Source organism: Pteropus vampyrus, unplaced genomic scaffold (assembly GCF_000151845.1).
Source record: "Pteropus vampyrus isolate Shadow unplaced genomic scaffold, Pvam_2.0 Scaffold324, whole genome shotgun sequence".
NCBI classification, from domain to species: Eukaryota; Metazoa; Chordata; class Mammalia; order Chiroptera; family Pteropodidae; genus Pteropus; species Pteropus vampyrus.
The window spans coordinates 1246803-1268693 of record NW_011889105.1 but is presented as its reverse complement, the minus strand read 5'-3'; the positions used below and the strand labels follow the sequence as shown (position 1 = coordinate 1268693).

At 37.1% G+C, this 21891-nt stretch overlaps 1 protein-coding gene across 3 annotated transcripts; it reads right to left on the bottom strand.

The window, feature by feature from the left end:
* Positions 1-3059: 3059 nt before the first annotated feature.
* On the bottom strand, positions 3060-21875 carry NMRK1 (nicotinamide riboside kinase 1). 3 transcript variants are annotated; one of them, XM_023521940.1, is made up of 9 exons: positions 21599-21875; positions 17321-17384; positions 16256-16346; positions 15924-15972; positions 10820-10967; positions 10670-10741; positions 9936-10042; positions 7752-7797; positions 3060-4045 (listed from the first exon to the last, which is right to left on the bottom strand). In XM_023521940.1, the coding sequence occupies exons 2-9, from the start codon at positions 17347-17349 to the stop codon at positions 3994-3996; spliced, it is 594 nt and encodes a 197-aa protein (XP_023377708.1). In that variant the 5' UTR covers positions 17350-17384; positions 21599-21875; the 3' UTR covers positions 3060-3993. The 3 variants fall into 3 exon arrangements, with proteins under 3 accessions (XP_023377708.1, XP_011376199.1, XP_011376198.1); XM_011377897.2 differs by having other exon boundaries at positions 7713-7797; positions 21599-21869; XM_011377896.2 differs by lacking the exon at positions 3060-4045 and having other exon boundaries at positions 4074-7797; positions 21599-21865.
* Positions 21876-21891: the final 16 nt, after the last annotated feature.

Sequence of the window (21891 nt, the reverse complement as noted above, 5' to 3'; positions counted from 1 at the left end):
ATTATTTAAATAGAATACACACAAAGGATTGGCTAAGAAATAAAGAGAACTCTTAAGGAATAGCTGCTTCTCCTATGACTGAGATAAAACACCCAAGAAAGAGATGAACGAGTAATGAGAGCCAGAGCTTGTTGGAGAAGGCACTGCCATGGCTCACTGAATGGTTGGGAAGTAGCTGTGGTGCCACGCCAGCCAAACTAGCTGGAAATCCATCCTCTGGAATTTTTGGAACCCGTCCCCACCCTAGGGTGCTATAGGAAAGCCACTCATGGGGAGGTGTCTCACCAGAGGAACTCTGCTACAATTGTGGACCCGCAGGAGCCAAGCAGCAAAATTCTTTCCCGCTTCAATGTCTCTCCAGCGCCCTCTGTTGACAAAGCTTAACATCGTTCCACTTGGCAAAGGAAAAATATTTAAAGGGCTCAGATTCGTTTTTACAGGTGAGGTAAAATGAAGAATTTGGAGCTGAGAATTAATAAAATCATACACTTGTTTTTCCCTAACTCTCCACCGTGGATGGAGTCTTGAAAGAACAGCTGGAGCCACAAACCTAAGATCGGCACAGCATGGAGCTCACATTAGCTCACCACTGCTTCTTACCCCATGGACGACCTCATGAATTGGCTTGCCTCCTTGAGTAGGCTCCAATAGTTCAAAACAAAAAGCTTCATTTTTTTCCCCTGATATAGCCCTTGTCTTTTCAGGCTCCTCAATGTGTTCTCTTCAAAGGAGAGAGGGAGAGATGATGTATTCTAGCAGGTGATTTTTCTCCTATTCTTTGCTTTAAAATTAAAAGTGTGTGTGTGTGTGTGTGTGTGTGTGTGTGTGTGTGTGTGTGTGTGTGTAGTGTAGTGTAGTGTAGTGTAGTGTAGTGTAGTGTAGTGTAGTGTAGTGTAGTGTAGTGTAGTGTTTAAGTGGTGAGGGATTGTGGCCTGGTCCCATCACTCACATAAGGTCGAACAGATCACCAGCTCTGGTTTTAATTTCCATACTGAAGTATACAGCATTAGACCAGTTGATGTTGCTCCAACAGTTTATGATTCTATGTTCTACCACAAGCATATCCTTAAATGATAATCCAGTCTTGCATCTCACCTTTTAGCATAACAGTCTCCCTGCATGAGGTCCTCTTATAAACTCCTTCCTGTTTAATTCTAAGCAGAATGAAGCTTTCCAACAGCAAAGTTAGTCTAAAGGGATTGAGGTTATTTGTGCACAGAAAGTGAAGACTTCAGCAGATTTTCTCTATCAATAGAATATGTGCCTTTTGAAAGATACAATATATCATTATCTACGTTGATAAGAGTAATTCGCTTGAAACCGCGCATCTAGAAATAAGGCACTGGCATTCTTTATTTCAAATTCTTGATTTATTTTTCACTGATAGTAGTAAGCAAAAAGATATTTCTTTCTTCCTAAAAGAAATAAATGGTTTGAATATTTCCATTTTTAATGTCTGTTAAGGTTTTCTCTTCAAGATAGTCTTTCTCTGACCTATTTTCACATGCTGAAATGGGGAGAAGTAAAGCGTAAAATTCTCAATCAGCAGGGACATCCCTCTCTATATGAGAGAGAAGATATTTCAGGAATTCTTGGAAACCAAGTTTGAAAAATCATATATGGATGTTTATTCTAAAAAAAAATCCTAGTTTTGATAACAGTAATTTGAATTTGCAGCATCCCAAGGTTGATAAAATCATGTCCAAAACTTCCTTCTCCTTACCTATTTACTCCTCCTCTTTGCTAGAAAAGGCTTGATTTCGTTCCCGTGGCAACATCCCAGGCAATGAATTATAATTGGTCCAAATATATCATGACATCCTCTTCTCAGCCTCCCTTGCAGTAAAAAGTGGTTATGCGAGTCAGCTCTTGGCCCAGAAACATATAGGGAAGTCTGTTGGAGACACTGTTGGGTGATTTGGGATGTCATGTGGCTGTCTGTGCTTCCCTACACCTGTCTTCCCACCTTGATAGCTGATAGCTATTCGGGAGCTACCATTGCCTTCTTGTGACCTCCTGGTGATAGGTCCACATGCCAAGCATGAAAGACCCTGGCTTTTTCATGACACTTCTGAGTTGTGGTTAAAGGTCCCAGATAAAATACAAGACACCCAATTGAATTTGAATTTCAGAAAAACAGCAAGTCTTAGGTATGTAATATTTGGGACTTATACTAATTTATAGTTTACCTGAATTTCAAATTTAACTGTGTGTCCTCCAGATTTTTCAGTAAATCTGGCAACTCTATGCACAAACCCTGGACTCTGGCTTGTATTTTTCTGTTATGTAAAAGAAATAAACCGCAATGAGTTTAAGGTACTATCAGTTAAGTAATATATTGGTCGCTTGTGAACTCAGTCCTGATACAGTAATTTATAAAAAGTACATGTGGCAGACACTGTGCTAGTTAGTAGAAATGTTTATCGAGCTCGAAGTCTAGATGGAGGGACAACCACTAAATGAGTGATTCTGTAAGTGGCTGTATAATTACAATTATAATTAGTACTTTGAGGAATAAGTAGGAAGTCTTTAAGAGCACCTATGTTGCGGGGGGTGGGGGGGGGTTGGATCAGGAAGGCCTCCCTGAAGTGGGATTTTTGGGGCAATCTGAAGGAATAGGAGTCAGCAAGCTGGTTGAAGGTAAGGGTTGCAGGAGTTTGCTCTAAGCATTGGGAGCAGCATGTTTGTCAGCTGCGAGGCAAGAAGGTCTCCCTGAATGATGGGAAATGAGGGTAGAGAGCTATGCAGAGACTAGATCAGGGGATGCCTTGGAGGCCCTATTAAGGATTTTGAACTTGATCCTTACTGTATACTACACCTTAATAAGTAATGTTGATATCCTCATCTTAAAATGAGAAAATAAGACTCTAATTTGCTTGATCAAAGTCATATAGCTATTAAATAATGAATTGTAATTAGAGCCCAGGTTGTTTTGTTTGTTTTTCATAGATTGTGTTTATTTTGTAGAATGTGTGACCAAATAACCCCCAATCATCACTGAGTGCAAGCTAGTTAGAAATATAGAAATGAATGGTGATTAAATGAGTCTGCAGAGAACGTTTAAAGTTAATGTTAGAATATATTTTATATTTGTAAGAATAAAGAGGGTTGTGAGAAATCTGTTCACTATTTATAAACAAAAAGTTGATCAGTACAGTAGATAATATAAGTTCCAGCACGGACAGAGACCTCAAATAATCATACAATTCAGATTTTCTGTTTGTATTTTTCAATGAAGGTCTCTTGTATAACATGTCACTGAAGTAACTGTAACTTATTTCTGTGACTTTAGACTATTGGTTTGACAAAAACAAAATAAAACACAGGAAAAAACCCTGTTTATAACGTCTCAATGTAAGTGACACAATGATTCAGTGGTTTTTAGATACGTGCAAAAAACAATAACGGAATTAACAATGACATAACACTCCCATGAAGGATACTATAAGGAACTGTTGATTTATTTTATGTGCCCGCTACTCCTGGTAATGCCATTATTTGCAGAAAATGGGCATTGGTATGGGATGGTAAACAGATATTTAAAAAATATTAAAAATAGAAAAATACCAGAGTACATTGTATATAAGGTAAATGTTTTATGATGCTTAACATGTGTGTGTATACACACACACATATATATATGTACATACAGACACATACACACACAGTCACATACACATAGGCACATATACACAAACACACACATAATAGATTACATGCACACTGTAATGTTATATAAAACGTTCCCATTCAGGAAAATTTGACAATCATTAGTCTAGAAGAACTGACTTACATTGTTATATCTGTACACTTCTGGGATTGAGAACAAGTCATTAAGGTAAATTCCCACACACTGTCATGGATAACTATTTACTTGGGAAAAGCACGTGTGATAGAACAAACAACTGTCATTGTACCAAAGTACGTATTATATCTTGGTTAAGGTTGAATACGTTCTTTTGAGTTTCCTAATTCCTAATTCTTTTGAGTTTCCTAATTCAGGAAGGATTTAGTGGATTCCATCTTAATGCTGTTCCTTGCAGACCTTGAGAATAAATATAATAGCAAATAAATTAATGGAGAATTCCAGTTCTCGTTTTATTAAACCTTCACATTAACAATAGTATCCTAATGATGTTAAGATTACAGGTATTCTGTAGCCAGAAATGCTGGTTTTCCATAAAGAACTAAATAGAGTCCAAGTCTCATTCTCTTAATCCTTGCATTAAATTTAAGCCTAACTTAAGATATCAGATATCTAATATCGTTTAAAATTGGTATAATAATCCTTGATTTCAAGGAATGAAATAGTTTGAGAACTAGAATATTACAAAGGCTGCAGTAGAATTCTTGTTTTAGAGTGTTATCCTTGATTTGGGAAAAGAAGTGTTGTTACTTTAATATTTTTTTTCTTAAATCAAGGAAGCCTAGCTGACTGCTAAGTGACTTTGGCTTAGAAATCCAACGATAAACCTACTATATTCTTATTACACAGCTCATGTTGGAGAAACGCATTTTCTAGTACAGTATTTAATCTTTAAGTATGTAAAATGTAAAAATGATTATACTCTTTGACCAAGCAAGTGCTACTTTTGAAAACTTAATTCAAGAAGAAAACCAGAAATATGTGCAGATATTTTTATAGCATGTTATTTGCTAATGTGAAAAACTATACCCATACTAAATATCCAACAAATGGGAAATGACTCAATAATCTTATGTCAATTTGGACTATTATACTAGGTAATTATACTATTACTTTATAATTGGAAATCACATTTTCACAAATTCAATATAGAAAAATGCCAAAAAGAAAAATACAAACATTTGATTAAAGTTTTATTTTGTAATTTCTTATTCCTATGACTTGAAACTAGATATGTGGCATTTCCTGCACTAAGATGTCTCTGTCAAGTCTTATAAATTGCTTTCAATGAGCAAAACAGAACTCAGCCTTCAGTTCTTTAACTGGGAGAGCTATTTAGTTTTATCCAGTTTCATTATACGATGAACACTGTTAAGCTTCTTAGATATTAATTTTAAGAAAGAAAGAAGTATGGCAGTTAACCATGTAAAGTATGTAACTATATAAAAAGAGACCGATGTGAATGGTAAAAACATTGAATGCATACTCATTAAAATGTTAACATTGCTGATTGCTGAAAATATAGGTGATTTTTTTTTCTTCATTAAAAGTTTTTGTAATTAAGGTACTTTTATAATGAGATGAAAATAAACATTTTAAAAGAAAGTTTGAATGTTGCTGGTGGCTAGACTGCCTTGTTATAGTGAGAATAGGGAATGATTCAATTTTGCCTCAAAATCTGGATTTAAATAAGGATTGATTAAACACATAACTTCATATCCTTACTTTCCTAAGTCATTTATTGTTTCATTAATAATTAAATGCAATCTTTGTTGTTTCCCTTTTATTATTACTTTTTCAAAATGAGGATTTTATGTGCTTAGAGTGAAAAATTAGTTAAGCAGTTTTATGATATGTTATGAGAAGCCTGAAGAGTAGTCAACTGAAACCTCTGAAAGGCTTCTGTACTACCTCATTCCCAAACTGAGGGTTAAACTGGGCCACGCTGAGGATCCTTCCAGGCTGGCTTTGCCAGGGCATTGTGGTTGGAAGAAATGTGAAAAATAGTGGAATAATATAACCCAGTGACTTATTTATGCAACTGGAAAAAAAAAAAATAACACAGATCGTGGAAGTAGGAAAAGCTGATCTGTTTTGGATTTTATGTCTCTTCTAACATATGTTACATACATATTTTTTAAACTTTATCCAATATCTAGAACACAAGCAAGATAGCCTTAAAAGGTATAGTTGAATATTTCCTTATAAGCCTCTAGGATATAGGCAAGGAAAGAGGAAGGTGTCACACACATGGACATGTACCTTTGTGGGTTTTCCACGCCTGTCAAAACATGCCAGCTATTCTTGGGCTTGGACCAGATGGCCGAAGCTGGAATTTGGTACAGAACTAGGTGCAATTTGCCTGAGCTACATGATCAAGGATCCTTTCATATCACCAAGGAGATCATAATGTCAACTTCCAGTATATGACTTAATCACTAAAGGAGAATTGGACATGAGCACTGGCCATTATCGAGAAAATGGAAAAGTCTAGGTGTACAATAGCTGAAACACCCTTGGAAGTATCTCATTAGGGCCAGAAAGGAGCCTATAACTCCTATAAAAGTGGATCTGGCTTGAGTGCTATCATATATGAAAGCTGAGCCCCTCCCTTCCCCCTTCACTCTCTCTATTCACTCATGCTGGTGCCCTGAGCTTCACTGTGGGTCTGTTTTTCATCAGAGTAACAGATGGCAGGAGTGGGCAGCATATCTGGCAAGGATAATAAGTTCCTTTAAGAAGAAGTTTAAAAATGGTCTTGAAATTTCTTCAAATGGGTTCATGTTCACATGAAGGGCTGATCCTGAAATTAGGAGTATGTAGCATCAATGGGCTGCCTGGCTGTGCTCAGTTCCCTAGTCAGATAGGAATATTCTGAGGATATAGGTAATCTAATTTTTATTGAGAGATGATGATGTTGGGGCTAGGGCAGTTGTGTCACACCAAAAATACATTTAATATTCTTCAGTGCTGGAGTGACTTATACTATCTTCTCTTGAATCAGTTGATTATTGCATTTTGCATGTGTTAGCCATGAAAACCCTTTTAATTCAAATATAACAGCAGTTAGATCTATAGTTTTATTCTTTCAGTCATCCTTCATGTCCTGGTTTCTACCTTGTTCCCTGCTTTCCCTTTGGAGAATTTCTCCCCTTAAGTCAGGAGGGCTTAGGAGATGTATTCAATTAATTACAAGATCAAAATAAAATCCACTCCTACCCAGTCTGAGTATATCATCTCCCTGTCCCTAACGACTGGTTTAGCAAAAGTCATGTGACCCAAGAAGGACCAATCAAAGTCTTCCCTGGGACTTTTCGGTTGGCCTAAAATGAAAAACCACTTTTTAAAAAACTGTTTAAAATAAAAAAATTTAAACATATGAAAAAATAGTAATAATAATATATAAACCCCTTGTACACAATACCCAGCTTCAACATTTATCAACTCATGGAGAATCTTGAAAAAGGATAAACTGTCTTTTTCCAGTGGGGCTGCTGGACACAGAAGGATGGTGCTTCCAACAGACATGATTTTTGTCAGTGACTGCTGCCCTGTACTTTCTTTCTGCTTAAGCCAGAGTTAGAGGGATTTCCATCACTTTAAAAATGTATCATCTAATATGAAAACCTTAAAGAAATAATAAATAATGTTTTAAATCTTCTGTTTACTTTTGAGGAATTTGGGAAATAAGAAATTCATAGAAAATCTTTAAGAGGAATAAAGGAGGAGGAGCTCTAGACATATTAAAACAAGACTACTAGCATTTTAACTTCATTAGGCCCAAGGGTAATTTCAGCCTCATTGAAGTAACAGCCATATACTAAAATATTTAAACTAAAAAACATAATTATCATTAAGAGATATAACAAAGGGTGAATATTTTCACCCTTAAAAAAGTAATCAAGTCTCCAAACCTATTCCGAGTTTCTGATTCTGAATTATCTTCAAAGCAATGAATGAATGGATACAATTCTACATTAGCATTCTGGTATGCTACTTTTGGGTATGTAATGAACTATATTTCTAGCTGTTCTTTCACCATCCACTTCGATAGGACAATACTTAATATTTTCGCTTTGCTAGTTCTTGTCTTAGATCTTCATACACTTGTGAAAACAGTTCCTCTTCAGATTTTGTTCCATCTAGGTAAACTGAAAAGGAAAAAAGAAAGCAATTTGAATGCTAACAAGCTTATTAATACAAGGTGCCTACTTTTGCAGTTGGTATCTCTTGAAAATATCAATAAGTTTAACCAAAGAACCCAGGACCATAACATAAAAAGAAATTAATAGCCATTAAAGACAGAAATAGATTATAGCCAGAAACAACAGGTGAAAAATTTTGGTTTATTACAGAGAAATGAACACTAGCTGATATGATAATTATTTTTTTAAAAAAAGAAAGAAAAAGAGAATTAAGTGGCATTTTAAATATGGGACTTTAGGAAGATTGAAGAAGTGTCTCTCCAAAAGAATCATTCAAGGGAGTAGTTCTCCAACTTACTTATGCATCAAGATTATCTGTGAAGCTTCTTAAACCATTCAGGGGTCTGGGAACTGCTATATATGTACTGAAACAAAATTCTCCAGGCCCAAAAGATTTTTAATAAAACTGGCATAGTTGGATTTGGAGAAAAAGTAGAAGTTACATATGTTAAAGGAAGGAAAATATCTTCTAGTCAGAAAACTGCAGCGGTAGGGAGGTAGGAGAGAATTTTACCTGTTAAAAAAAAGATGTACAGTTTGGAAAGCCTAGAACGCAGGGCAGGAACAGTGTAGAGATGAGGTTATAGAGCAAGGACATGGCTTTGTTTTAAAACCTTAATGTCTGGCTGTGCGGGTTTTGTCTCAATTCTTTAAAGGTATATAGTAAGGCAGAGGCATGGTTAGGTTTGCAATTTAGGTAAGAGAGGGGCAGTAAGATGAAGATATCCCTGCAACCATGGTCCAAACTGGAAGTGGTGCGGCCAGAACCTAAGTAGCAGCTTTGGCGATGGGGAAGTGGAGTTGAACTTGACTGAAGAAGAGATCATAATGGCCTCTAGACAGTGAGGAAGCCCTATGTACCTTCTGCACAGCCCTGACATAGCCACCCTGGAGGTTATGAGCTTCATGACCCTTTACTTTGAAAAGTACACTTCAGTTCTGATTCCTCTGCCCCATCGAATGGCCTTCTCTCTCCAGCCTCCTGTATTTTCTCTGTGTTGAGCTTTGTATAACAGTGGTCTGTTCTCAGCCTGGTTCCATATATCTACATGGTTAAATAGCTGCTTTATGTCTCTCAGACATCTTGACCTCATTATGTACAAAATAAACTTTCATTCCTCCCTTATGAACCTACAACTCCTTTGCTTTTTTCCTGTTCTCTGAAATAGCACCTGCCAGTTCTCAAGACCTTGTTCTTGATAACTCAGTTTCCCGCCTCCTCCATAATTATGCCATCACCCAGTTCTGTAGAGTACATCCAATATCACACCTTCTACATCCACCCTCCACATAGCCAGAGGAATCTTACTAAAACAAGAATCTGACATCTATCATGGCCTTGTTCAAAGACTCTCTGTAGAAGGCTTCCCACTTCTCTTGGGATAATGACACAGTTTTTAACTGGCCTATGGCCTTGCAGACTTTGGACCTTTCCTGTATTACCAGCATGACCTCTTGTCCTTGGTTTTCTCTACCACAAATATACCAACCTTCTTTCAAGTAATGATCATTCCTACCTATCTCCTGGTATTTTCATGTACCATACCCACTCTCTGAGGTGATCTTCCATCCCTTCAATCCTCTGCCCTTTTTCCAGTTCAGCCTGTCAGAATGTGGTTTAAATGTGGCTTCAAGGAAGCCATTCCTGATCACTGGGACTCAGGCAGTCCCCCCGCAGGTGCTCAGTGTCACTGTACTAAGACATCTAGGAAGGACGTGCTCATGCAGCTAGTGTGTTAAATTCTGTTTCCCTAATAAAATGTTGGCTCATAAGAGTAAACACTGGGTCTGCCTTATTTCTCTTGATATCACCAGGGCAGTATCTTGTACATGAAAAGCATTCAATCAACATTTATTGAATAAATGACTACCTAGAAGTTGATGAACTTTTGACAAGAGCCATAAGGAAAGAAAGAGAAACCAGGAGAGCAGTTGTGGAAGAGAGAGAACCTAGAGTGTCCTGGCTTAAAATGTCCCTTTATAATGTGATACATGAGGAAAATGCCTCCTAAAGCCCTCTCTTTTGTGTACTTTGGGGCAATGACAAGTACAAGGCTTTCTGTGGAGGGAGAAAATGCACTTACCAATTTCCGATGTGATGTCCTCCATTTCTCGTCTGTGCTTTAGGTACATGGGCCACACATGGCCATCAAAGTACCCTGGGGGGTCTGGAGGCTTGTAGACCCTTGTACTATCAAAACACATAGAAAACTTTATGTTGATAAAAACATGTTGATAAAGTAAAATAATAATGATCAAGATAATGCGAAAATCACTCAGATTGAATCTAAATAGGATTAAGACTATACCTTTTAGACTCAATGCTAGTTATAAAGACAATAAAATGGAATTAGTTCGCTGACACAAGAATTAACTTTGTAACTCACTGACTATTATTCATAATTATCTTTCCCTCTGCGGTGCTTTATAAAAGAATTAAGAGACAAATATCAATATAAATAATGATAGAACTACTGATATGTTGGATTAAGCTTTAAACTAATTGGTGTTCTTTGTGGCTGTAACATAATATAGGCCAACTAATTTAAAATCACAATCAACATAGAATTGCTTCATTTGAAGATTTAGAAGAAATGAGCCAAATGCTGGTATAAAAGCCTTTCCTTAGAAAAGTAGTTTACATTACTCCATGCGGATGATTGTTTATGGAAAAAGGTTCTGCTTACTGTATAAAAGAGTTGAGGTTTTTCTTGTTTGAAAAATGACATATACACATTGCTTAATAATGTTGCTTTCCTTGTTTTTCATAAATTTTGTCTTTTGAATTATAATCCACAAAGGCAATTCCAAAACTCACCTCCTCCTCTTCTTACATTCTTCATACGGAATGGTCAGAAAGTAGCTTCTATTCCATATAGTGTCAAGGGGCCTAAAATAACAGCATATTTAGTTCACAAAGCTTTTCTCCCCAATAATTCAGAGTCAATATTAGAGTGGGGATGCTTACTTATAGTTAAAAAGAAGGAAACCTTCAATGATTAATATGGGAATTTCCTCAGCATTTCCCTGGTCTGTTGATACTGGAGAGTGACTTGGGCTTTCTATCCAGGAAGAAATAGTCGACATCATTTTTTCCATGTTAAGAGCTTCAAGCACTGCAAACAAACATACAAAAATATGAAATCAATAAAACAAAAGTTTTATGGTGTAACTTTTTATGATGGGCTCTATAAATGTGTAACATGGTTTACCTTTCAAAATATCTAATAACAAATCTTATAGATAAATTTAAACTCTAATACTGATCAATTGGTATGTTTGAAATATTTTTATTATGGGAAATTTCAAAATTTCAAACATATACGAAAGTAGAGAGTAGAGTACAATGAACTCCTATGTCCCCGTTGCCAGCTTTGATAAACATAAACTCATAGTTAATCTTGCTTTATTTATAACTTCTATTCCTCCTGACTACATAAAAGTTTAACATTTTTGGATGACAAAATACTAATAAATTAGTTTGAAAGATATATAACATACTGAGGAAAATATCTGCAATATATCTGGCAAAGAGCTAATATATAAAGAGCTCTTACATATAAATAAAAAAATCATTAAAAATTTTTACAAAGGATACAAATGTCATTTTCAAACTCTAAAATGTACATACTTCTTGAGCATACAACTCTAGAAAAGTAACCTATAACAGTGATTCTCAAAGTGTGGTACCTAGACAAGCAGCACCAGCATCACCTGGGAACATACCAGAAATGCAAATTATGAGCCCCACTCTAGAACCACTGAATTGAGTCATCTGGGCTTAGAGGTTTTTAAGTGAAAGTTTTTAAAAGTATGGATTAATTTATTTCATAGATAAAGGGCTATCAGGATTTTCTCTTCGTTCTGGTGTTACTCTTGGTAAATTGCATTTTTCTGGGAAATTGTCAATTTCATTTGTTTTCTAATTTACTTGCATAAATTGTTTATAATAACGTCTTATCTTTTTAATGTCTGTAGGATGTGTAATGTTATTATCTTTTTTTTTGATATTTGTAATATGAGCCTTCCCTATTTTTTTCTTGATCAGTCTTGTTTAACTTGTTTGGGGACTATTCAGATTCTTGCATCTGTAGGTTTATGTCCTATGCCAAATTTGAGATGTTTTACAGCATTACTTCTTTAAATACTTTTTCAGCACCACACTCTTTCTCTTCTTCTGAGACTCCAATGATATGTTAGATCTTTTGTTATTGTCCTTCATTTCTGTTAATTTCTTTTCAGTCTATTTTCTCTCTGTGGTTCAGATTGAGTAATTTCTACTGTTCTGTATTGAAGTTCACTGATTCTTTCCTCTGTCATATTTATTCTGTTGAGCTCATCCAGTGAGTTTTAAAATTTCAGTTATTGTATGTTTTCAGTTATAAAGTTTCTATTTCTTTACTGAAGCTTTCTAATTTTTCACTTGACTCAAAAATATTTACAATTGCTCGCTGAAGCCTTTTAATGAACACTGCTTGAAAATTCTCGTCAGGTCATTCCAACTTAAGTGTCATCCTGGAGTTAGTGTCTACTGATTGTCTATCCTTAGAGTTTAGAGTTTCTGGTTCTTGATATGACAAGTGATTTTCAGTCTTGTCCTGGAAATTTTGGGCATTATGTTGTGAGGCTCTAAATCCTATTTAATCTTTCTTGTTGGCAGTCACCCTGTTTAGGTAGAGTGTGCAGGTCCAGGTTCAGATACTGAATGGGGTTTGTTATGGGAAGAAAAGGAGGAGAGCTTAGTGCTGGTGTGGCTTCAATGCTGCTCAGTGACGGGAGAAATTCAGCTCTCCACTGAGTCCTGCTGGTAGTAGGTGACACTATCTGGGTGAGGAAAGTGTGGAGTGCCAACTAGCACCATCTCACACTGCCTCATTCTGCCTCTTTGTTGCTAGGTAGGGGTGGAAGCTCTGAGTGAGGGCATGGATGAAATATAAGAGTTCACTGTTTGGCTCCACTGATATGACCCCTTTGGATGACATGGAGGGCCAACTTACCCGATGTTGCTAGTGTTGGTGGGTCCAGATGTGTTGTTCCCCACTTGGCTCTGCTAACACCATGAATGAAAGATGGCTTCTTCTTTTGTGTTTGGCTTGAGTACAGTGGATATTATCAAAATGATTTTTCTGTTCTGCGAGGCTACCCTTTTTCCGATCCTTTGACTAGAGAACAGGTTTCTTTTCTTTTTTCCTTTTTTTTCTTTTCTTTTCGTCTGTACCTATTGATGGTTCCATGTTGCACACTTCGCCAGCACCCCTTGCAGAATATATGAGGCAAAAAGAAAACTCAGGGAACTCATGACCATGTTATTCTTCAAGTCCTGATGTCCCTAGTCGATCTGCTCTTCTCATCTTTCAGAGTCTTCCTTTGTTTGCTGTAGTCCAACGGGGTTTTTAGTTGTGAGAGGGAGTAATAGCAAGGAATGGGGCCAATCCATTTGGCTGGAACCAGAAATACCATTAGTTTTAATATATTTTCATTATCATTCACTTAAAAATATTTCCTAATAATTGTGAATTATTCTTTGACTCATGGGATATATTGAAATGTCTGCTGCAGATAAAATATGATGTCTGGGATTTGCTTCAAAATACTTTAGAAGGAGAAAGTGAGTGAGGGCATAGATGAAATATAAGAGTTCATCAATATTTAAAGCTGGATGGTGAACTCATGCGAATTTATTACACTTTTCTGCCTACTTTGTATGTTTAAAACCTTCTACAGGAAAAAGTTTTAAAAAACAGAATAAAAGGTACTGATTATTTTCCAAACACTTGGGACTTTTCTACTTCCTTTTTAGTTGTTGATTTCTAATTCAGTTCTCTGTGATTGGAGGATGTCTCTGTATTACTTGAACCCACTGAAATATATTAGGACTTGTTCTATGCCCTTGTATATACCTTCCATTTTGGTTAATGTTCCATGTGTTCTTAAGAAAAAAAAATGTGTACTATGCTGTTGTTGGGAGCATGTTCTATATGTGTTACTTTAGTCAACTTTGTTAGCTGTGTTGTTCAAATCTATTATACCCTTATAATTTTTGCCCATTCCTTCCACTAATTATTGAGGAAGTTGTATTAAAATCTCCCACAATAATTATAGATTTGTCTATTTCTCTTCTTAGTATTATCGGTTTTTGCTTAATGTATTTTGAAGTTACATTATTAGGTGCATACAAATTGTAGATTGTTTATCTTCCTGTTGAATTGATCCATTTATCTATCTCTAGTAATACTTTTTACCTTAAAGTTTTCTTTGTTTGATATTAGAATAGTTATACCAGTGTTCTTTCAGTAGGTGTTTGTACAATATACTATCTTTTCCTAGCCTTTTATTGTCTACTTTTTTATGTCCTAATATTTAAATATACCTCTTATAAGAAGCCTATAGTTTGGCTTAAAAAAAATCCAGTATGACAATGGAGTATTTTTAGTTCAGTTAACTTAAAGTAGCTACTGATATATTTGATTTAAATCTATCAGTTTACTATCTTTTTTATTTTTCCATCATCTTTTGATTTTTTTAAGTTCTCTTTTTTACTTCTTTTGACTTATTTTATACTTATCAACTATATTTTAATGATTCCACCTACTTAGAAACTTCATAGCTATACATTTTAAAACTATTTTTTGGTGGTTATCATAAAGATTTCGACATTACCTTCACTTACCTTAAATCTGTACATTTACCTAAAAAGTTCAGATTTTTCCTTTAGAATCCTAGAATTGGACACTTGAACACATGGCATGAATAATTTAAGGTCTTTGGGACATACACTCAATCTCCTTTCTAGAAAGGTTGTACCAATTTATTATACTCCTATCTGTGAAGTTTTTGTTTTGTTGAGCTAGTGGCCTCACTAGGTAATTATCATTGCTTTAAAAATCTGTTTACTAGGTAAGTCGGAGAAAAAGTAAGTTACAATCTTTGATTGCTTTTGAGGATGACTTTTTATTGCACATTATTGAATAATCTTTTGCTTCTGTAAATAGCTGATTCACATCCTTACACGTTTCAGTTGGGATATTGATTTTTTTTTTTTTATCAGTTTGTAAGAACTCTTAAATTAGGAATAACTCATTGTCGATTCTGAAAACAGTTTTTCCTTGTTTAACTCTTACTTTGTAATAATCTTCCTGGCTGGGGGATGTAGCTCAGTGGTAGAGTATGTGCTTTGCATATAATAATCTTCTTAACTAATCTTTAGAGGAAGGTAAGAGAAGAAAAGAATATCCTGGTGCAGCTCAAGACACAAGAACAGACAGCGAGTCAAGGACTCTGCCTCCCTTAAAACTATCATGTGTCTGTAAGAACTAACTATACAACATTTTTCCTCCAAGGTTATCAGAGTTAAAAATAAAGAACATATTTTATGACTCTTCAAGAGAACTGTTTGTTGCTAGTTTGCATAAGCTCTCAGTGATCATCTTATTAACTGTAAAAGTTGGTAAGACCATTAAACATAGTTTATTAGCATGATATTCTTTAAAGGAAAATAAACTTTTTCTGATGGACTTTAATCCTTTGGTTTCAAAGCAGTGTTAGATTGGGTAAGGGAGTGAGGTGAATCCATCTAAAAAATATTTACTACTCTTTTTGAGCAGTGAAAAAACTAAAAACAAAAACAAAAACAAAAACAAACACAAACATCTGCCCAGGACCACCTTGGTCACTGAGAAGGAAAGCACAGAAGATAAGTGCTTCAGGTTTGCTCCGGGTAAGACTGGAGGGTGGGGTGGGGGGTAGGGGATGGGTGGGAAGGGAAGTATAGTTAGTTATGTATTCCCCAGGCAAGGATGACTAGAGTACCAGTGAACCCACCTTGCCCTAGCTTCAGAAGAAAAATCTGTATCATTCCAATATTTTCAGTTTTAAACATAAAACTGAGGAAAAGATTTCATTTTTTTAAAAAACAGCTGAACATAAATCAGCAACCTTTACAAAAGCAGGTTTAAAGTATAGTAATGTATTTAAACACACTTTGAGACTGTCTTCATAGATGGCAAAGTTATTTGGGTTTGGGAAAGAAAAAGTACATTAGTGCATAATGTTTTACAAGCTCATTTACTTACCATCATACTGCAGAAATCCATTTTCATCTATCTCTATCTCAGACTCTGGCTGAAAAAATAATAAAGTACCCATCAAAATGGCGCAGTGCAGAAATAATACAATTATAGAAAAAGTGGCGATAAACTTTTAATAAGCGCTTTTGATGATGATAACAAAATCAGAGTGAACCAATAAATGGTGCCACCCAGTGGATAAATCACACTACTACATTGAGTTTACCTTCACTACAAAAGCTTTATCACTCAGCAAAGGCTTTTTGGATGTAATTGAATTAACTTTACTACCCAAAATTTTTGTATTAAATAAATGATCTAAGAAGTTTTATAGATACCTTAAAGAAATCATCCTGAGATATGACACAGCAGTTTGGGAGGTGTTTCTGCAAATTCTTAGCCAGTGTGGTCTTCCCACCATTTGTCACACTGAACCAAAAAAAGATAAATTAAACAAAATTGAAATAAAATTGAAAATACAGAAGATGCACTAAAAAACATAAAACATTTAAAAATAATCTTAGAAAAAAGGACATTTAAAACAATATGGACTATCTAAGAAGATTTGTTTAATAGATAATGCTTTTTCCGTTGGCAAAACCACAGGCATAAGTAGATCTAATGTAATAAATAATAAGAAATAAAGTGGGAGAGATTGAGGAGAAAGGTAAGTAACTACTGGGCAAGTGAACTGGGTAATACAGCTATTGTGTTGGAAACAAAGGAACGTTTTGTCTATGGTGAAACATTTATAGGGTTCATATGCAAGCAACATAGAATATGAGTAGGACATTTTAGTGTAAATATATAAACCTGCATATGGTCATTGTGATTTTTGTTTCAAAGCACAGTGGAGAAAACTGGAAGAATGGCTTATTACAAACCCACCTATCATGAATTTATATCTCTTCTGTGATGTCTCCTTTTCCCCTAATCTCTCTCCACTTTGTGGCTAGACGGGAGGTCCTTTTGTGCTTATTACACCAGTCAGGTAAGGTGGTTCCATATTCCATATGTCCAAAGATGGGCATAACAGGAATGACATAATAGATTTTATCCTATGTCACACTGGGAGAGTAGCCATATGGAGAATGGAACAATCCTGAACCGAAAGTAGCACATGATCAGGACTTGTCTCTGGTGTCAGCTCCAGAAAATAAATGAGAAAGTAGGCAAACTTTCCTTACTGATTCTCCTGTTTCTCTGTTTATAAGAAGCTCTCCCATTTACTTTGGCATTTATGTAGCCAGCGTTCCACTGTTTTACATATAATAGTGGCCTGCTCTCTTCTCCAGGACTCAGGAATCCTCTCACTGCTTCTTCTCACACCACCCTGTTCACATGAAAATAGCCTTTGGACATCCTGAGTGTCCTAACCAGCTGTTTGTAGCAAAATTACTCACCCACTGATTCCAATGACAAATGTTTTCATAGTTAGCTTTGAAAATTGTGTCTTCCTAAAATCTCCTAAAATTAAAAAAGAAAAATTGAATGCTAACCATTCAGATGTCGAAAGAGGTAAAAGAAAGAGCCCTGAATGAAGAGGGCCAGCTGAAGGGGAAAGCTGGCTGTGATCTCTGGGTTACCTATCCCTGGAATTTCCACATTCCGTGGAAGAGTTTCACGTTATACAGGCATACCTCGGAGATATTGTGGATTTGGTTCCAGACCACCACACAATAAAGGGAGTGGTAATCCTTTTGCTGGTGGTGGGTCTTGCCTACATTTCCTAAAAGGCACATCTGTGAAGTGCAATGAAACGAGGTATGACTGTACTGGCTTCTCTCTGCCACACTCTCCTGCTAAGTGCCAACAGATGGTGTGTGCTCAGGGCCTGTAAGCTCAAATCATGTGAACAGAAAGGGCACCCATGGCAAAATGTATAACCCTGAAGGTCTGTTTTCAAGGCTGTGGAAGAGTCGCTGGGCCACAGAGCACACTACAGACTTTCATACTCCACTTTTACCAGCACAATTCAAGGAGAAAATCCATTACCCTGAAGGAGGAAACCTGCAGAGCTCCTCTCTCTTCCCTGCTGAAATGGGGAGAAAGTTACTGCTGTCCATAGGCAAAAAGAGTTTATTCCCTTTTTGGGTTGTTTTTTCCGGCTTGAAGGCTTTGTTTTGGGGCCGGGCCGGCCACTTTTTTGGGAATTGGGCCGGTTGTTAATTTTTGGAGGTTTTTTGGGCCAGGGGGCAAATTCAGGTTTTTTTTGGGGGCTTTTTTTCACCAGGAATTGGCCGGTTTTCCCCATTTTTTTTTGCTGAAAGTTAAACCATTATAATAATTGAGTACTTTTTTGTTTTTTGGTAATACATATTTACTAATGAGAAGAATGGAATTCCTTTTTTATTGAGATAACATTTCACTAACTGGATTTCAAAGTTAGTGTTCCCTATCAGGAAATCGATTGCCTGGTGTTACTGCAGAGGGCCAGGTTTTGGCCACAGGCGACTGTCAGTTGACCCCTGGTCTAGGGGGCGGAAGGCTGTTTCACACATGGCCCTTTAAGGTTTACCAAACCAGTCTTGTGTATAGTCCAATGGACCATTTTCACTTCTTTAAGTGAAAAGGTGAAGCTCAGCCGGAAGGAACTTTAGAATAGTGGTTCCTGAGAGCTGTCTTGGATTAAGCTGCTCTAGTTGGGTGATTAGGGACCTAAATTGTGTGCCTGCCTGGGGTGTGTGGCCCCTTGAGCTGGAGGCTGCCAGCAGTCCTCCCAATTCTTATCTTTGACCAGTTTCCAGGCTCTTCCCCTGGGCTAAGTGGTGGGGAAGGGAGCCTGGTGGAGAGAGGGCTTTTGTTCTTTGGCTTCTTCTCAGTTTATCCAGAACATTCCAAATTAAATGCAACTGCTTAAAGTTTAGTTCCACTTTCACTAACAAGTCTAAGAAAGACAAGACTTCAATAATCACTGTAATAAAAAATAAAATGACAGAACAAATTGGATATCTGAGTTTCACCCAGAGTTGCATTTTTGAATATATATTTTCACCCAAATTGCCAAAGTGTATCACGGGAACAATCACATAAAATACATATTGTAAAATAAGTTTTTACATTGTAATTTTTCTGCTTTCAAATTTTATTTTACCCTATTCTTATTTTTAGTAAGTCAGTGCAAGGGTGCCAACTATCTTTTTTGGGTGATGAGAAAAGAAAGACTGCTCTTTATCATGAGATGGCATCTTTCTTATTTTTTTGTGATAAATGTCCTCTAGCTTAAGAAATTATGTTGGCAGTACATAGTAGTAGGTTGCTGTCCTCACTCGGCAAAAACCAACCAAACAAAAAAAACATAAAACTTTGTCATTCCTCTCCTCCACCTTGCTTATTTTTGGATAATTCAGTCAGAGCATTAAACTCTCAAATCCAGAGTACAGCCTTAGAGGTCACTTAGTCCACATCTTCATTTTGTAGTTGAAAATGGCCCAGAAAATTACCCAAGGTCACAGCTAATAAGTTTCGGAAAAGCCAGAAATGAAACTAGACCAAGCAAGTTAATCTCTTTCCTCTTTCCAAGCTGCTAAAAGCACTTTATTACTAAGAGCAAAGGTGAAGTTCTCATGTATAATTGACGTCCTTTCCATTGATGTATTACTGATGTGTCTATCTGCTGTGCACACCAAATGGCAGGTACTACTGGTCCTCTGGGCTTCTTGCCACATCTGCGCAAACACCTGAGGGTACTGTATTAGTGACATAGCATGGAAATAACAAGTGAGTGTGGCACTGGAAATAGGCTTGAGGGGATTATTTGGGTGGAAAGTCTAGCAATTCAGAAAACAGGAGTGAGGAGAGTCAAGAACCTACTTATAAAACCCTTGGGTGCAGGAAGGAACTCCCACAGTCAAACAAAATTTTTTATAGAAACAGTTCTATATTAGTTAGCAGTCTTAGCCTGTCCAAGACAATGTTTAGGTAAATGTTAGGCACAGTCCATAAGCAAAGAACAGGTGACAATGTGGTGGGAGGGGTGGGTAACTGGAAGAAACAGAAGTAAGACCTGTGGCTAGGATGAGTGGCTGGGATGGGAGCGGGTGTAGCAATCTCAGAGACATTTACTTCAGAAATAGTGTTGGATGCAGGGGGCAGCTTCAGATGAATTCTAAGTTCAGGCCTGGCAATGTCTATGTTCACAAACATTCTCTTATTTCACTGCCTGTTGTCCTCTTTAAGAACTATATTAAAATCAAGAATTGCCAGGCTCCAAATATATGCAGCAGTAGACTCCACTAAGCAAACACAAGTCTGATAAACTACATATTATTAATCACTGAATGTCTCCAGAGATACAACCATTTGGACTTTCTAGCCTTATCAATCCAGGGCATCCAATTACTAGGAATATGTAACCACACCCAATCTCTCTGGATATTTATATATTTTATTCTCCCAAATAGTGCAATTTTTTGCATAAGGGGAGAACACACTACGAAATCCAAGAGCAAACCAGAATGAGTAATTTTAATTATTTTAATACTTCTTTTACTCTAAATAAAATGTTGTTGAATCATTTTTTTTCATAGCTAGTGTTTATTATATTTCATTTATTTCACTACTAAACTTCGTACATTTTGGATTCTAAACTGCAAAATGGTCAGAGGTGGCATGTGTAGAATTAGCACATTATAACAAAATAGCAAGTCCCTAATACAAATGGTCTCAAAGGTAGAAGATAACATGCTAAAGGAATGTTCTGCTTTTCAATACATTGAAAGAGCAGTCTGATAGTTTTCAGAATGAAATGTTTTCAGGACTTCTCACTCATTTATTTTATTTAATAGATATTTTGATTACCTCCCCACAACGTGAAAGGGAAGTCTTTTCCTATTATTGTTTAAATTTTGCTCCCAAAAAGAGCTCTCCCAAGGCTAAAGTTTCTGAATATGCAAACCACGCCCCTTTCCCTTGGAATCACTCGATCTTTCACTAACGTCTAGTATAAACTTCTAACTTCATTTTACGTAGACTCTCATATAAAAAGTTTTTTTCTTTTAATTTTTTCTTCCCCAAGCATACAATTGATTTATGTTGACTGTGCTATTTTGAATTTATGAACGCTGAATTTACAGTATGCTCCCGCCCTTGCCTCCCACTGGAGATTCAATCTGCTATGTCAGGGGTCGGCAAACTTCTGTAAAGAGACGGAATGTTTTCCACTTTGCGAGCAGCGTTCGACATTGCTGTTGCGAAGTGAAAGCGGCCATAGACAATATAAACAAATGAGCATGGCTGTGTTCCAATAAGATTTTATGGACACTGAAATTTGAACTTTATATAATACAATTTGCACATGCCACAACATATTCTTTTGATTTATTTTCAGCCATATAAAAATGTTAAAAACGTTCTTGGGTAGAAGGCTGTATAATAAACAACAGGGGTGGGCGGGCCGTAGTCCGTCAACCCCAATACTAGAGGAATGAAAGACCTTGTCCTTCCGTGGGGATCGAGACCTGACTCTGTCCTTGGCGACTTCTCTCCACACCCTGTACGATCTCTTGGAGGCAGACTTTCATTTTAAGGATTCTTGCGGGACCTTAAAGCATTAAGCCATCACGAGCACGCGTACTCCTTGGCAGGCTATGTATCAGCCCGTTTTGGGCGGCATGAGTGAGTCCCAATCCAGCTTGTAAGACGCGACCAAGTTCAGCGCAGCGGGGTAGGCAGGTACTCACCCGGAGCCAGTTCGAGTCCTCCCAAGCACTTAGAGGCGATCGCCAAGCCTGTGCCTGTCACTAGCCCGCCGCAACCCCGCAGCTCGCTAACCTAGAAGCCCATTGCCCCTTCCCCTGCACCCCTTCCTGACCGCAGGAGGCCCAGGTAGAAGTCGCCAAACCAGGTCCACCCAGGCTGTGGGCCGCGCTGGGCTCCAGTCCACGTTGGGCGGGGCGGAGCTCCAGAGAGCGTGGCCCGCGCGCGCCCCTGCAGGGTCTGGCCCTTTCTCGTCGGGGGCGCGCCCGGCTGGGCC

What these genes read in the sequence shown, in the direction of transcription:
- NMRK1 (XM_023521940.1), bottom strand. Translation starts at nt 17,349, where the DNA reads ATGAAAACATTTGTCATTGGAATCAGTGG. An exon ending in CTCAGGATGATTTCTTTAAG is followed by an intron (nt 15,973 to 16,255) that starts GTATCTATAAAA and finishes TTATTTTTTCAG; the next exon opens with CCAGAGTCTGAGATAGAGAT. An exon ending in GAGGAACTGTTTTCACAAGT is followed by an intron (nt 4,046 to 7,751) that starts GTATGAAGATCT and finishes TTTATTCTCAAG; the next exon opens with GTCTGCAAGGAACAGCATTA.